Consider the following 16,181-nt stretch of genomic DNA (forward strand, 5'->3'; position numbering starts at 1 on the left):
TGCACTGCTCGAACCATGATCTTTCGCTTGAGAGCCCCTGAGTGCGAGAGAGCGAACACACGCGTGCAGGGGCGCTCGAACTGTTTCTCGCGCGCCGTTTTGGTACTGGCATGCAGCGCGCATTTTAAAACCGTCTGGAAACCCCTGCAAATTTCTGCTTCTCTCTTTCTTTATTGGCTCTGCCCTGAGCACGCTGAACGACAGTCGTGTTCTGAATGTGATGGAGGGAGGATGTCGCACGCGCACGGATAAGCCGAGGCGCATGACCCGGTGTTTGAATGCAGATGGTGTTAGGATTGTTCGTGTATTTGCGTGTAGGTGAGCTGCGGTAGCCTGGAGTTTCACTCGGTGATGATCGATTCGTGTTTGCCGCTTCCCATAACATGTTTTCTGCGAGAGATGAGGTATGGTTCAGCATCTCATGTACGACGAAGAGCATCATTCATCTCAACTCACCGTCTTGTTTTTTCCCCCTAAAGGAACACTGGCGAACACGAGGAGTGCAACGGAGAGAAAGAAACATGAACGGGTTTGTTAAATAAATAAAAATTCATTCATTCATATCACAATCTAATCCGAGTGTTATTGTTTGCTTTGTTTTCATTTGCGCTGCCATGGCGCCTCTGGCCTATGACAGCTTGGATCCGAAGGAAAAGGGTGAAAAAACTACGTGAAACCACGCGTTCGAACTGTTATAATTACCTAAATCTGCTGCTCTCTAAGGCAAGATTTAGTATCGAGATTTAGGTAAAAGAACTCGAAAAACGCTATAAGCCTGCTATAAAATGTCAGTTGGGTAACGAGCATTTGCGCATGAAGCTAGCAGTTATGGCGAGGATCGCGCGATTTTTTGTGAAATTTAAGCTTTTTTGTATAACAGATGTCAGTTGGGATATCCATATACCTTGCTCTCAACGCTATATCCGTAGCAGTCAATAAGATGTGTTACGGTTAAATCCACTCCACAAAGTGAGCAGATTAAAGGAGACTCTTTTTTTAGTCTGTGCGTGTGAGTCAAACGCGTGTGGCCAATTCGCAGTCTCGTGATCACCCTTTGATCATTTTGGTCCGGTGGGTCGGTCCACGGTGCTGTAGATTTTTTGATGATCTTGAGGTTCGTGAGTGGTGAGATGTTCCACTTGTTCTGCCAATGTTGTTCTCACAACCTTGTCCACCAAACCGATGCATCGGCTCTGGAGATGGGTACTTCGACTAGTTCCTTAATACGGATACCTTCATTAGCAAGTTGGTCTGCTGTATCGTTACCTCTTATTCCACAGTGTCCCGGTATCCAACAATAGACGATCGATCGGTTATCTGAAACCGAATCAATCGCCTGCAAGTGAGGGTTCCGCATACTGCCTTTCTCCAAAGCCTTCAGAACGCTAGCGCTATCTGTGAAAATAACGTTAGGTCTGTCGGTGACTGTGGCTTCCTCTGATGCTATGACGATGGCTATAGCTTCCGCTGAGAATATAGATGTATTTCAGGGAGCTTTATGCTGTTGCTGGTATTTGTGGAGAATATTCCACAGCCTGCAGAGCTGTCGTCGAATGAACCATCTGTATAAATCTTGTGAAAGATCTTATATTCCTCAGTTATGAGTTTTCGGAAGTGTTGCATTGCTTTTTGTTTGTTACCTCCCGCTCCAAGCAGTCTGTGTAAAGTCCAGTCGACATGTGGACTGTTACTAAACAAAGATCTTTCGGAGTTTTTGATGAGCTGGGCGATTTTTGGTATGTTTTGACCTGTCAGCTATTTAAACAGATCGTTGGATCTTTCAAGAAAAGACTCTGCTTGCACACCTTTTTCAAGAAGCCTGCCAGTTGCATTGACCATTTTCAATGCTATAACACATTCCAAAGGCAGCTGACCACTCTCACATAAAACAGCATTATTTGGGCTGGTTATAAAAGCCCCTGTTACTTTTTTTTAAAGCGGATTTGTAAAAAGGAGTCAGTTTGCAACCAAAGTTATTGTTGCCTATTGTGATAAATTCAATACCATATAGTAACTTAGGTACGAACCAACTGTTGAAGATATAGATAAGAGTCTTTCTAGACGATCGCGTTCTTCCGCAACCTAATAGCTGCAAAAGGAGTAGCCTTCCTTTGATACTTTTTTTATGTGAAGGTAGTGCTGGCGAAAATTTAAACGAGAGTCTATTACAATTCTAAGAATTTTGGCTGATCTTCCATTGGGAATAATGTTTGAATTATTTTTTATAGGTTTAAGTGTTCTGTTGTGTGTGTTATTACAAATGTGTAAAATTTTACTTTTTGAAGTGGATAAATGTAAGAAAGGAAAAGCGCTAGTGGTAGGGAGAGAGTGATAACGAGTTGCGAGAGAGAGAACGCGGAGCTTTAAAATCGGGAGCGCGGGTTAAGTGTGTAAAAGCCAGGCTACACGATGCGAGATTTCATAAAGATTTCGCCTAAAAGGGGGGGATTGGCGAAATTTTTACGTCAAAAACATTTCGGTTCATATAGCCGCGTTTAGGGCAACAAAACGCACACCCAGCAGCTGTCATTCGATGTATGCGAAATATTTCTGTCATTCCTCGCCATGTTTGTAAACATACAGGTAGTGTTGTTTGCAGTTGTTGATTTGTTTTCCGGCGTTGATTTGGAAATATTAAGGATTTTGCTGTGAAAAGTTTGCAATGGAAAATCTGTTGATGAGTGAAGAGTGGTTAGCTTCGTTATCGTGGGTTTTGGAATTGAATGAAGTGAATTTGCGAAGACGCAACAGGCAAATTGTGCGCAGGTGGTGGATGCGACCAATTTTTTCCGGCGGCAAGAAGATGGCAACCGCTTGCTGGATAATATTGTCGCAGAACAAGCCAACGAAACCGTCGTTAACTTTCTTCGAATGAAGAAGGAAGATTTTGATGTTTTGCTGCAAGCTATAAGGCCGGCAATAAGTCGCATGAACACCAATATGCGCGACTCCATCACAGCCCAAGAAAGGTTGCTAATTACGTTGCGGTATTTAGCAACTGGAGAAACCTTCAGTAGTTTGCAATATTTGTTTCGAGTGAGTATCTCGTGCGTGAGGGATATACTAAAACGAACAAATTATAACATCTTTGTATTATTTCAGGTGTCTCGTTCCTCCATAAGCAACATAGTAAAGAAGACGTGTGTCTGCCTTACAAAAACTCTACGATCATATGTGAAGGTAGGATTCGAATACGTTTCTTTCGAATTTGATTGTAGATAAATTGTACACCAACAAATGTACAACAATAATTTTGTCAGTTATGGTAAACCGTAATCTATTTAACAAAACTTACAACTATCCTACCAAAAAATCTAACTATATTTACAAACAAACTAATGCTAACTAAACTAATTACGCTAATGTAAACTAACTAACTAACTTACTAATTAATTAACTAACTAACTAAAAAAACCTAAACCTACACTATACTATGCTAAAGAAAAACACTACTCCCGGTTAGCACGTTTGGCCAAAACTAAATCTTCCGCATCGAGCATGGATCTCTGAATCCTCGACGTAACAAAATCTTGTTCTTCGGGTGAAAAATGTCGGAGAAATTCAGCGACCCAGCGGCCAAACGTGTTCTCCCGGGAGTGTGCATTCTCCCTTGTGGCCTCCATCAGCTGCTTGAGGGCCTCGCTCAACTCACTGCCCCCGCCATCATGATTTCTTCGACGACGACGCCGTTGTGGAGCATTGGTCGGGACAAGGGAACCTTGGGAAGGGAGCAACGAATCGGTGCGTAAATGAGAGTTAGGAGAAGAAGAGGGTGTGGTGCTAGGAAGAACGGCAGGACTGGGACGATGAGACGACGAGGGCTGTATGCACCGAAGGTTTGAAGGGCCGGGTCGAGGAGAAGAAGGCTGTATAGTTTGGAGGCCGGAAGGGCCGGCACGGGAAGAAGAAGGTTGGGCAGAGGTTCTAGAACTGTAGGAATGGTCAATTATGGAAATCGGGTTTGGTGGTGTTGTAGGTATCGGATGGGTAAAGGATTGGACGGTGGATGGCGCGGTCGAGATGAGGGAGTGCTGAGCGAGGCCCTCATCATGATCGTCAAGCTGAAATTATAAAAAAGAAAACAGATTAATACATTTTTTTTATTCATGAAGAACGGCCTGGCCGTATTTCTATATTTAATTTTTATGCACTTGAAATTAATTATTCTTTTCATTTTCAGTTACCATCCACTAATGAACAATGGCTGGAAGTATCAAAAAGGTTTGAGCAGCGTTGGAACTTTCCCCATGCCATTGCAGCGATAGACGGGAAACATATTAACACCCGCGCTCCTGCACACAGCGGATCCAATTACTATAACTACAAAAACTTTTATAGTATTGTGCTTCTGGTAATGGTAGATGCAGATTACAATTTTATGTTTGCTGATGCGGGAGGCAAGGGTGGGATTTCGGATGGAGGAATATTCAGAAACAGTAGATTGTTCCAAAAGCTTGAAAACAAGTTATTAAATATTCCAGATCCCGAACCATTGCGATTACCATATAAAATTCCAGTACCATATTTTATATTAGGAGACAAGACTTTTGCTTTTACTGACTACTGCATCCGTCCCTTTGGCGGGCTCCACTCACCTGGGAGCTACCAGCGCATTTTCAATTATAGACATTCGCGTGCTCGAATGCCCGTTGAAAATGCGCTAGGAATACTTGCAAATCGGTTTCAAGTATTGAAAGGACAAATACTTCTTTCTCCGGATGTGGCAAAACATATTGTTCTAACGACTATCTATTTACACAACTTTTTACGAAAAAATGCTTCAAGAACAACATACTCTCCACCATCCTCATTCGATAGAGTCATTGGCGAGAACGTGGTCCCTGGCGATTGGAGAGCCAATGATAATTTGGTAAATCTTCAATTTGTTTCGTCACGGACAGCTGATCGATTGATGAATGTTCGAACGCATATGGCTCTCGATTTTAAAAATAATCACCATCATTATGCTGCTTAGTCCCTGAAACTACATGACCCCTTTGCTACCACCAAACTATGTGCTCACCTCTCTTTTATTTAATCTGGGACGAGGTGGAAATCCGACATGATCACAGAACGTGATTCTAATTTATTATTATTCTAACTTATTTATTTATAACAACTTACCTGCTCCAGTATGCATGCTCTGCATTATGCTGCTTAGTCCCTGAAACTACATGACCCCTTTGCTACCACCAAACTATGTGCTCACCTCTCTTTTATTTAATCTGGGACGAGGTGGAAATCCGACATGATCACAGAACGTGATTCGTTTCTGAAGATTAGATTAATTATTCAGTTTGCTTAAGATAATGATTTCCTTTTAAAATGTGTTGTTGTGATATTTTCGTTCATTCTATTCACAATAAAAAATGTAAATATTGCTTTCTGTAAATTTTAGTTGCATAGAAAAAATCTTAAATGTTTAAATGTTTTAAAATAAAAATAACACCACTGCACTACATGGAAAGTTGAGAAACATTGAGTATACCGCTAAATGAACTCAGACCTGCACGCCTGAACAGATACGGTCATATAGTGTAACAGATCGACAAGTTTCCGTTGGCTCGATTTTAGTTGATGTCGGACACCTCTACAGCAGACCGTTGTCTTGGCCAGAGAGGCCAAGTTGCATGTAATAAGTAAGCATAACGTGATAAGTAAAATATACCAAACAACGCTACTTACTATGACATACAGGTATTTAAAAAATGATGTCACAAGATAAACAACATTGCAGACAGCGGCAGCGTATGATAGAAACCGCATCAGTTGATCCTACATTGCTATCACTACTATCAATTAGCCTACTATGCAATACGGTCATACCGTTTTATAAAGAATTTCAAACTAACTAATCTACTGATTGCAAAACATCCTACGTTGTCCATGTCTGTAATGTTGCTAGCCTTTGGAAATTACATGAAATGTAAATAGAGGTTATACTAACCGTATCGGCATGGTCGTTGTCCTCCGTGGCATTCGCCATGAACATCATCGCCTCATAGGCGAACCACCTCGGCCGGAAAACTTCATCGTATGTTAAAAGAAGTAGAAAGATTACTTTAAGTTACTTAACTAATTAATTTATAACAACTTACCTGTTCCAGCATGCATGCTCTGCCGCACTTTCGACCGATATGATCGAAAGCTACATAGCATGTTGGTCCATAGGCGCTTAGCCTCAACGATTGTGGTTCCAACCTCCGTTGCGACGCAAGACCAAGCGTCGTTCTGCAAGTTGCGATTTTTGTAATTTCGCGAACTTTTTGTGTATATTATCGGCTGCCGTTCCACGGCATTTGCCAAACGCAGGCAGAGCTCCGTATTCTACAATTAAAAAACAATAATAGCAGTCACTAATTGCAGTTCAACAGCGGCTCCATTGAAGAACTGTATAATATCCTCGCACAACATAGGACGCCAACATGCACCATGCACTGGCAGCTGCCAGTGCAGCTGCAGCGATGCAATTCCACCATCCTCCATTCGCCATGGGAACTTCTAGCGTCGCTACATTAGTGGCAACTCAGGAGACCGCTACATATTGTTGCTTGGAAGAGGCGGCTTCCGTTTTCATCATGTGATAATGATTCGTACTCACCTTCTGAGCGTACGCACGTTGCGGCTTTGCATTTTCCATGTTCAAATTTATTCTAAAAACAAAAGACAAGAAAGTTATTTGCGAAGTAGCATGTACAATTTAAGATTTTTTATACCATACCGTAGCTTTGCCGGATTTGTCGCGGTTTGTTTTGTTTTGGTTTATTCCCTCTTCTTTTTTTTCTCAATTTCAATTTTGATGATCTCGGCGAAGTGCCAAAAAGATTTCGCATGGATTTCAGCTCAAGGAGCTGAAATGTTTTTGACGTATAGATTTCGCATAACCCCCCCTTTTAAGCGAAATCTTTTTGACATCTCGCATCGTGTAGCCTGGCTTTAAGAGCTAGATTTGGAACGCGAAGCGAGTAACTTGGTGTGTACTGCCCGCATTACAGAGAGTAACTCATTTTGATGCCTCTCGCTACCCCTGACCCACACTTTCGAGCGATCGCGCAACTTACTCGCACTCCGCAATCCCACTTCATGCCTGAACGCTTCCACCAGTAGTGTGTTTGCCGAATATTCTTCAAGAGCATAAGCTACCCTCACACTCCACCTCGATACTACCTTCCCTCTCCATTCCGGAACGCTCGTTCCGTTGAGGTGTTCGAAAAATTTCGCCTTGCGCTCGGCTCACACTCTCGCACTCTCACATAGTCCACCACTCTACGCTACTCCTGAATGCTCTCTCGTTCTATGTGTTGGAAATTCACACTTGTGGTAGAAGGTTTACCAGACAGATCACAGGTAGATAAACAGTTTTCAACTTGGCTTGGCTTGGTGCGCATGAAAGTGGATTATAACGCTTGGCAGGATGTCGCGCAACATGCAAGCTGAAACTCGGGCTGAAAGTCATTTGAGTTTCAGCCTTCTTGAGTGACCGGGCGTGAGCGGCGAGCGTACTCGGCACTCGTTCTCATGCTCTCTTTTTCTTTCCTTTTGCTGTATTGGATGCTCCCCGCTCCAAGCACAGCTGTTATGGATATAAAAGAACAATTCTTAGAAACCTAGTTGCAAGGAGCAATTTACGATGCAATCGAACGTTTTATTCAGAATGTTTACAGCAGCTGGTCGATCAAAACAAAATATTGATTGCGTTTAACTAGCAGTGAAATTTGTACTGAAATTAGAAAAGGTATAAAAGTTATGAAAAACGAACGTGAAAAACTATACACAATTTCATTAGGTTGGGTACCTACCGACATTTGGTTCACTGCACTAGTACGATCAAACACTTTTGCGCATGCGAATACACTTAAACTCGTTCAATAGCCACACGCTAAAGTTTATTTCACCAAAAACACTATAAAAGAATGATATTTGTATTTAAAATATAAAATTTTAAGCTTTATAATCCACTTTCATGCGCACCAAGCCAAGCCAAGTTGAAAACTGTTTATCTACCTGTGATCTGTCTGGTAAACCTTCTACCACAAGTGTGAATTTCCAACACATAGAACGAGAGAGCATTCAGGAGTAGCGTAGAGTGATGGACTATGTGAGAGTGCGAGAGTGTGAGCCGAGCGCAAGGCGAAATTTTTCGAACACCTTAACGGAACGAGCGTTCCGGAATAGAGAGGGAAGGTAGTATCGAGGTGGAGTGTGAGGGTAGCTTATGCTCTTGAAGAATATTCGGCAAACACACTACTGGTGGAAGCGTTCAGGCATGAAGTGGGATTGCGGAGTGCGAGTAAGTTGCGCGATCGCTCGAAAGTGTGGGTCAGGGGTAGCGAGAAGCATCAAAATGAGTTACTCTCTGTCATGCGGGGAAAGTCATTTGAGTTTCAGCCTTCTTGAGTGACCGGGCGTGAGCGGCGAGCGTACTCGGCACTCGTTCTCACCATATTCTCATGCTTTCTTTTTCTTTCCTTTCGCTGTATTGGATACTCCCCGCTCCAAGCACAGCTGTTATGGATATAAAAGAGCAATTCTTAGAAACCTAGTTGCAAGGAGCAATTTGCGATGCAATCGAATGTTTTATTCAGTATGTTTACAGCAGCTGGTCGATCAAAACAAAATATTGATAGCGTTTAACTAGCAGTGAAATTTGTACTGAAATTAGAAAAGGTATAATAGTTATGAAAAACGAACGTGTGTGAACAATAAATGATAATTAGCGAGTATTTCAACCGTAGCACAATCAGAAGCGATGGCAAACCAGGGTAACGAACAACCAGCCGCTAATCGATCAACGTCTGTCGAAGAAAAGTTGGACCGAATTTTGATGACATTAAACCACATGCAGCTAAAGTTGGATGAAAATATGAAGAACGTATCCAAAACGATGAGTGCAGTGGTCACAATGAAATGCCAACTAGATCATCTTATTGATAACTGGGTAGTACTGGCGCCGTCGTCATCAAACATCGATACTGGATCTGTAATGGAAAAAATAACGTCGGAAGAAGATATGAAGCGTTCAATGAAAAGTTTTCATGTGCGGAGTTTTATGACGAGGTAAAAACGCGAATGTGTAGTGCAATTTTAGTTACCTTCTACAAGCAGAGGTTACACGAGTTATTGTACGCATTGTTTTGTCAAATGTTTTTGACAAAATGCAGTTGAAGTGGGGATGGCCGGCCTAATCCAAAAATTCCGTTTTATGATAAGACCAACATTTTACGGCTGTTTCAGGAAGTTGCTTCTGTTGGTCCAAAGGTAATCGATGCTAAAATTGTTTCTGATTTCATAAAAATGAAATTAAAAAATGCGGCAAGCCGCGTTGCAATGAAACAAAAAATAAAATCAATAACACGTAATCGTTCAAAAGCCAACAAAGAAAATACTAAGTTAGAAAACATCTAATGTTAGTTGTAACAATAGCAACAATGAATTTACAAAGTACTTGTATGAATTTTAAAAACGAATTAATGTTAAGTTGTTAATGAATTATAATTGAATTTTATGAATTTTAGTTAAATTAAAACTGAATCGTGAGTTGATATGAAATATTGTTTGTGTTTGTAATAAAATTTAATACCAACCAAAATCTTTCACCATTACTCTTATATTAGGGTGTAATATGTTTTTAGTATTGTTGAATGTACGGAATGTAGTATTGTCCGAAACGGAAATTCAACCACTGACCAGATCTTCACGATGCGGCAAATCTTGGAGAAGATGGCGGAGCAACAGCTCCACTCCTACCATCTCTTCATTGATTTCAAAGCCGCCTATGACAGCATAGCCAGGGTAAAACTGTACGACGCAATGAGCTCTTTTGGAATCCCGGCCAAGCTTACCAGGCTTGTACGAATGACAATGGCCAACATCACATGCCAGGTGAAGGTGGATGGAAAACTCTCAGGGCCCTTTGCTACCACCAAGGGCCTGCGCCAGGGAGATGGGCTCGCCTGTCTCCTCTTCAATCTGGCGCTAGAGAGAGCCATCCGTGACTCAGAGGTGGAAACTTCGGGAACCATCTTCTATAAGTCAATCCAGATCCTGGCATACGCTGATGACATAGACATCATTGGTTTGAGGCTCTCCTATGTAGCAGAAGCTTATCAAAGGATCGAGCGTGCGGCACAGAACCTCGGGTTGGAGATTAACGAGGCGAAAACCAAAATGATGGTGGCACCACCAGCGGCCCTGCTAACAAACACTGATTTACGCAGGGGTGATGTACAGATAGGTGACCGCACCTTCGAAGTCGTCCAAAACTTCACCTATCTGGGGTCAAAAGTCAGCACCGACAACAACATTGATGTTGAGTTACGCGCACGGGTGCTGGCTGCCAACCGGTCATACTACGGCCTGAGGAAACTTCTCCACTCTAAATACCTGTCGCGACGGACGAAGCTGGGACTGTACGGAACATTTATAGTCCCAGTACTCACATACGCCTCTGAGACATGGACTCTGTCCAAAACTGACGAAGCCCTCTTAGCCGCGTTCGAGAGGAAGATGTTCAGAAGGATTTTTGGCCCCGTATGTGTGGAAGGACAATGGAGGAGCCGCTACAACGATGAGCTCTACGAGCTGTACGATGATCTCACTATCGTACAGCGCATTACGTCGCCAGGCTCCGGTGGGCTGGTCACGTCATGAGAATGACAGCGGACGACCCAGCCCGTAAAGTCCTTTTAGGCCATCCACACGGACAGAAGAGGCGTGGTAGGCCCAAATTGAGATGGAGTGATGGCGTTGATGCGTCCGCCAGAACGGCCGGGATAACGGATTGGCAGACGACGGCGCTGAACCGTGAGCGGTATCGAGGATTGTTGCAGCAGGCCAAGACCGCAAAGCGGTTGTAGCGCCTGATAACATTGTTGAATGTATATATTTTTTTTTTAATTTGAAATGAATGATGAGGTCAACCATTTTACATGTACGATTGTAATGCGAATTCAAACGAACAACAGTGAAAGGTTTTAAAGATTTCTAAAATCAATATTCTAAAAGATAAATCAAATGATGACAAAAATGTCCCACCTCTTTCCCATGCACAGATTTGACTATTGAACGGAAACATAATCTATGAAGTAACGTGGGAATGATTAGAAAAACATGAAGAGCCCACAATTAACATGCTATTGTCTCAAATCTGTGCATTACCGTTATTTTTTTTCCGAGCTAATCACTGTTATCATCATGTGATTTAAGTTTGCAATTAACTAAGAGAGGTTAATGTGATTAGTAAATTAAATCTTACTTAATTTACGTGTTAGTTATTAAATCAAGCAAACTATTCAGGGGAACAATCAAACTATCAAGGGGAAAAATACCGTAGTAGTTGAAGGAATTGTTGGTTGAACAGGCCGGCGGGCAAGCGATTGGGATGGTAAGCGTATAGCAACTAATTTGCATTTAATCGTTTGATGGGGCAGCTCCACTCTGCGGCGAGGAGTGTTATTTCTTACTTTATAAATATATAAAGCAGTGGATGATAATTTGACAGGAGAGATAGTGTCCCCCTCTATCGAAACTTTATACATTTCTTCGCAGCATTCATATTGCAAACCAACTATTGTAAAGGATGATGATGATGATGATGATGAAGCTGATTCCTTAGCTTCTAAAAACTGTACAATACAGTTTACATGACTAAGGAACCATTGGTTTTTAAAATTGGCCGTAAGACAAAAATCATCTCTTACTTGCAAGCCGGAGCCGTTGGCCAACAACTTAGGATAGGTTGGTGTTATTATATGATAAGCCCTCTTAATATTTTCAAACTCTCTACCTCTCGTTTAACCTGCTCTAAACATCTATTGCCAGATCTAATGCAACGTTTAATAAATTGCAAATGGTTTTCAAAAACATAAGCTGAAATTTTATTTAAGGGACCAAACCTATCAACGTCATCATAAATGTGTATAAGGTTGTGGACATTACTGGTTAAGTTACTACGACCATAAAAATTGGCAAAATCTTTTACAAATTTATACAACATCTTTTTAGCAAGCGCCTAAAGATGATGGTGTTTTGTACTGGAGAAAATGGTTATTGCAGAGAAATAGAGCAGGAAATGATTAAAAGCCTCTTCCCACATAAAATCTTTAAACACAATTATGCTAACGTAATGGAGAAACGTGCGGAATTCTGTTGCCTTCCAATACCTCATAAACTTAACGTGCCGTAATCTGCTATTGATTTCTACCGGAAGCTGTGTTGAAATTAGAAAATCAGACACGTTTTCGTGTTGTTGGGCTGTCCATCTTCCAAAATCTAAAAAATTGTGCTCTACTAAACCTCTTGCTATCTTTTTTGTTACCCCGATATCTAATAAATGTAAACGTTCTGCTACAATTGAATCTTTGATCAAATCAAACAGCTAATATCTTCTAACGGTGATCGCCAACTTTTATGGTGCTCTCTATCTACCCTGTTCCTGAACCCTTCATCTGTACGCAACTCAGCATCCACATCAACAAAAATTACCTTGTTCGCTTCGTGCACTCCAACGCAGGAACATTTCAGGCAGCTATGTTTTCCAACGAAGCTAATGGTAGCTAGAATGAAATATAATCGCCGATATTACCATATTGTCTTGCAAAATTATTATAAGGTGCGCATGCTAAACACATATTTGAATACTTACCGTTGACAAAACAGCGAGCAGGTGAATCCGCGACAAACATGCGTAGTTTAGTATGCACCATTTTATCGCCGAACATCAAACCTCTCTCATGCAGTTCATTTATTTCCGTCACGAGTGGCCGCAAATACTGCTCGATGTTGTCCGGCTTGGTGTATCCGCAATATGCCCCAACTAACATTACCGGGGCTTCTGGCAGTTCCTCAACCTTCATAAGAATTGGCCATAGTTGCCTTGCCGAACTATTATGAAACGGTAATCCGTCGATGGAAATCTGAAAGGATAATTGATTAACAGGTGTGATATTGTCCCTGAAAAAAAGAAAATATTAATAAAAAAGAACTTAAATCTTATTACAAAGTGAACCTATGTGTACTTACTGAAAATAGTTTCTTAACGCTGTTTTGATTCCCCTGTACCAATATTGCCCTCCCGAGATTGGTTGAATTTCCAAACCGACTTGGGAAGGCGTTTTCAGCAAAGTGCGCGAATCCGTTGGCAGCAACACATTTAGTTTTCTTCGAAGAAGGGCCAGTATCATGTTGACGGTTGACCGCGATAAATTCTTCGTGACGGCAATATAACGAAGCCCTTCTGCCAGCGTTATGTTATCGAAGAAACTATAGGTGGTGTCGCTCTCCATGTATATATCTTCTACATCGTCCTGACAATCGTTGTCCTCGTGCACGTCGAAATCCGTATCGGCTTCCTGATCCACGGAACTATATTGAACGCCTCTTTCATCACCTGCTACACCTCCCGAAGAATTTATAGTGATCTTCTCGGTGTGATTGCCCGAAACGCTTTGACCTGTTGCAGCGTGCAATGTTTCAACTGCAAAATAAACACAAATTACACGTCATTTTTATCATATTTAATGTAGTATTTACACGTGCTTACCAGTAGTGTTAGCATCCAGCTCCGGCCTTTGTACACTGGATACAACGCTTGGCCCCGGAAGATTGGCTTGCTGCTCCGCTTGCCATTCACGTTCTTACTGTTCCATGTACTGACGGCGTTTTTTGATCAAGCTTCCATCAGTCCGCATTTTTTCGAAGCCATTGCTTTTTTCCACTTCACAAATAAAAATGGATTCTATATCACGGTTGTAGCAAGTAGAAATAGAAACATTTTAGTGAAAAACTATACACAATTTCATTAGGTTGGGTACCTACCGACTATTTGGTTCACTGCACTAGTACGATCAAACACTTTTGCGCATGCGAATACACTTAAACTCGTTCAATAGCCACACGCTTAAGTTTATTTCACCAAAAACACTATAAAAGAATGATATTTGTATTGTAAATATAAAATTTTAAGCTTTATAATCCACTTTCATGCGCACCAAGCCAAGCCAAGTTGAAAACTGTTTATCTACCTGTGATCTGTCTGGTAAACCTTCTACCACAAGTGTGAATTTCCAACACATAGAACGAGAGAGCATTCAGGAGTAGCGTAGAGTGGTGGACTATGTGAGAGTGCGAGAGTGTGAGCCGAGCGCAAGGCGAAATTTTTCGAACACCTCAACGGAACGAGCGTTCCGGAATGGAAAGGGAAGGTAGTATCAAGGTGGAGTGTGAGGGTAGCTTATGCTCAGGAAGAATATTCGGCAAACACACTACTGATGGAAGCGTTCAGGCATGAAGTGGGATTGCGGAATGCGAGTAAGTTGCGCAATCGCTCGAAAGTGTGGGTCAGGGGTAGCGAGAGGCATCAAAATGAGTTACTCTCTGTCATGCGGGGAAAGTCATTCGAGTTTCAGCTTTCTTGAGTGACCGGGCGTGAGCGGCGAGCGTACTCGGCACTTGTTCTCACCATATTCTCATGCTCTCTTTTTCTTTCCTTTCGCTGTATTGGATGCTCCCCGCTCCAAGCACAGCTGTTATGGATATAAAAGAGCAATTCTTAGAAACCTAGCTGCAAGGAGCAATTTGCGATGCAATCGAATGTTTTATTCAGTATGTTTACAGCAGCTGGTCGATCAAAACAAAATATTGATAGCGTTTAACTAGCAGTGAAATTTGTACTGAAATTATTAGAAAAGGTATAATAGTTATGAAAAACGAACGTGTGTGAACAATAAATGATAATTAGCGAGTATTTCAACCGTAGCACAATCAGAAGCGATGGCAAACCAGGGTAGCGAACAACCAGCCGCTAATCGATCAACGTCTGTCGAAGAAAAGTTGGACCGAATTTTGATGACATTAAACCACATGCAGCTAAAGGTGGATGAAAATACGAAGAACGTATCCAAAACGATGAGTGCAGTGGTCACAATGAAATGCCAACTGAATGAGTGGTGGACTATGTGAGAGTGCGAGAGTGTGAGCCGAGCGCAAGGCGAAATTTTTCTAACACCTCAACGGAACGAGCGTTCCGGAATGGAGGGGGAAGGTAGTATCGAGGTGGAGTGTGAGGGTAGCTTATGCTCTTGAAGAATATTCGGCAAACACACTACTGGTGGAAGCGTTCAGGCATGGAGTGGGATTGCGGAGTGCGAGTAAGTTGCGCGATCGCTCGAAAGTGTGGGTCAGGGGTAGCGAGAGGCATCAAAATGAGTTACTCTCTGTCATGCGGGATGCGGGTAAAGTGTTACTTGTCTTAAACCGAACCAAAAGTCTCACATTGAGAATGACCCTTTTTGCAACACCAGTTATAAAGTATTTTTTGAAGGCAAATTCTAATTTAATTCTGTTCTTTTTTTCCGAGATGTCCGATGAAACTAGGGTTATATCTTTCGCGTAGATAAAGGTTTGAATGTTTGTAGGAATATATGAAATTAAGGATTCCAAGCTAATAAGAAAGAGGATAGGTGAAAGGATTGCTCCTTGTGGGACCCCGTTTTCTAGATTTTTTTGTTGGGTTGTACTAGCACCTATTTGAACTTGGGTGCTGGTACAACTTTGTTTTCTAGATTTTTTTATTGGGTTGTACTAGCACCTATTTGAACTTGGGTGCTAGTACAACTTTTGTTGGGTTTCTCTGCTTTGAGAATAGGTACAATGAAACTAGATTTCCATATTGCTGGAATCATACCTGTGTACCATATGTTGTTGTACATGTTAAGAAGACATTGTAATGCGTTTTGAGGGAGCTGTTTAAGCAGTGGGTACCTAATGTCATCGGATCCTGCAGAATTTCCTTTACATTTTTATAGTGCCCAGTTGAGTTCTCCTAGATAGAAGTTTTTATTATACCATGCACTATTTGTATCGATAAGTATTGATTTTTGCCTGATGGTCTGTTCTTTAATGAAGGAAGCAGAATATTTGGATGTGGCAAAAGCTTCATAGAAATGCTGTGCAAAAAGTTCTGTTACACCTGATGGGTTGGTGATTGGGGCATTGTTTGTCTTATGAGTGGGAAAAGAGGGTTGCCTCTTTCCTAATAGGCTGTTGACTTTTCTCCATATGTCTTTACAAGAAAAAAGATCGGTTTAGACTTGTGATAAAATTATCCCAGCTTTCTTTTTTTGCTTTTTCTATTTCTGCTTTGGCTTTCAAATTTGCTTCTCGATACAGTGATGCAAGTTATG

The 16,181-nt window shown here is 41.6% G+C and overlaps 3 protein-coding genes across 3 annotated transcripts; 1 reads left to right on the forward strand and 2 right to left on the reverse strand.

Annotated features, from left to right (window-relative positions):
* Positions 1-2,720: 2,720 nt before the first annotated feature.
* Positions 2,721-4,913, forward strand: LOC118506585. Its single transcript, XM_036043978.1, has 4 exons — positions 2,721-3,036; positions 3,103-3,180; positions 4,181-4,351; positions 4,902-4,913. The coding sequence occupies exons 1-4, from the start codon at positions 2,872-2,874 to the stop codon at positions 4,911-4,913; spliced, it is 426 nt and encodes a 141-aa protein (XP_035899871.1). The 5' UTR covers positions 2,721-2,871.
* Positions 4,914-5,807: 894 nt separating this feature from the next.
* On the reverse strand, positions 5,808-6,648 carry LOC118506653. The gene is made up of 4 exons (XM_036044110.1): positions 6,602-6,648; positions 6,099-6,327; positions 5,948-6,027; positions 5,808-5,906 (listed from the first exon to the last, which is right to left on the reverse strand). The coding sequence occupies exons 1-4, from the start codon at positions 6,638-6,640 to the stop codon at positions 5,808-5,810; spliced, it is 447 nt and encodes a 148-aa protein (XP_035900003.1). The 5' UTR covers positions 6,641-6,648.
* Positions 6,649-12,185: 5,537 nt separating this feature from the next.
* LOC118506708 lies at positions 12,186-15,707 on the reverse strand. The gene is made up of 4 exons (XM_036044248.1): positions 15,683-15,707; positions 13,021-13,474; positions 12,644-12,951; positions 12,186-12,554 (listed from the first exon to the last, which is right to left on the reverse strand). The coding sequence occupies exons 1-4, from the start codon at positions 15,705-15,707 to the stop codon at positions 12,364-12,366; spliced, it is 978 nt and encodes a 325-aa protein (XP_035900141.1). The 3' UTR covers positions 12,186-12,363.
* Positions 15,708-16,181: the final 474 nt, after the last annotated feature.

This window comes from Anopheles stephensi, chromosome X (genome assembly GCF_013141755.1).
Source record: "Anopheles stephensi strain Indian chromosome X, UCI_ANSTEP_V1.0, whole genome shotgun sequence".
Taxonomy (NCBI): Eukaryota; Metazoa; Arthropoda; class Insecta; order Diptera; family Culicidae; genus Anopheles; species Anopheles stephensi.

What these genes read in the sequence shown, in the direction of transcription:
- LOC118506585 (XM_036043978.1), top strand. Translation starts at nt 2,872, where the DNA reads ATGAAGAAGGAAGATTTTGATGTTTTGCTGCAAGCTATAAGGCCGGCA. An exon ending in GTTTGCAATATTTGTTTCGA is followed by an intron (nt 3,037 to 3,102) that starts GTGAGTATCTCG and finishes GTATTATTTCAG; the next exon opens with GTGTCTCGTTCCTCCATAAG. An exon ending in CTCTACGATCATATGTGAAG is followed by an intron (nt 3,181 to 4,180) that starts GTAGGATTCGAA and finishes TTTCATTTTCAG; the next exon opens with TTACCATCCACTAATGAACA.
- LOC118506708 (XM_036044248.1), bottom strand. Translation starts at nt 15,707, where the DNA reads ATGTACAACAACATATGGTACACAG. An exon ending in GCGTTAAGAAACTATTTTCA is followed by an intron (nt 12,952 to 13,020) that starts GTAAGTACACAT and finishes TCTTTTTTTCAG; the next exon opens with GGACAATATCACACCTGTTA. An exon ending in TGCTCGCTGTTTTGTCAACG is followed by an intron (nt 12,555 to 12,643) that starts GTAAGTATTCAA and finishes ATTTCATTCTAG; the next exon opens with CTACCATTAGCTTCGTTGGA.
- LOC118506653 (XM_036044110.1), bottom strand. Translation starts at nt 6,640, where the DNA reads ATGGAAAATGCAAAGCCGCAACGTGCGTACGCTCAGAAG. An exon ending in AACGTGCGTACGCTCAGAAG is followed by an intron (nt 6,328 to 6,601) that starts GTGAGTACGAAT and finishes TTTTAATTGTAG; the next exon opens with AATACGGAGCTCTGCCTGCG. An exon ending in GAGCATGCATGCTGGAACAG is followed by an intron (nt 6,028 to 6,098) that starts GTAAGTTGTTAT and finishes CATACGATGAAG; the next exon opens with TTTTCCGGCCGAGGTGGTTC.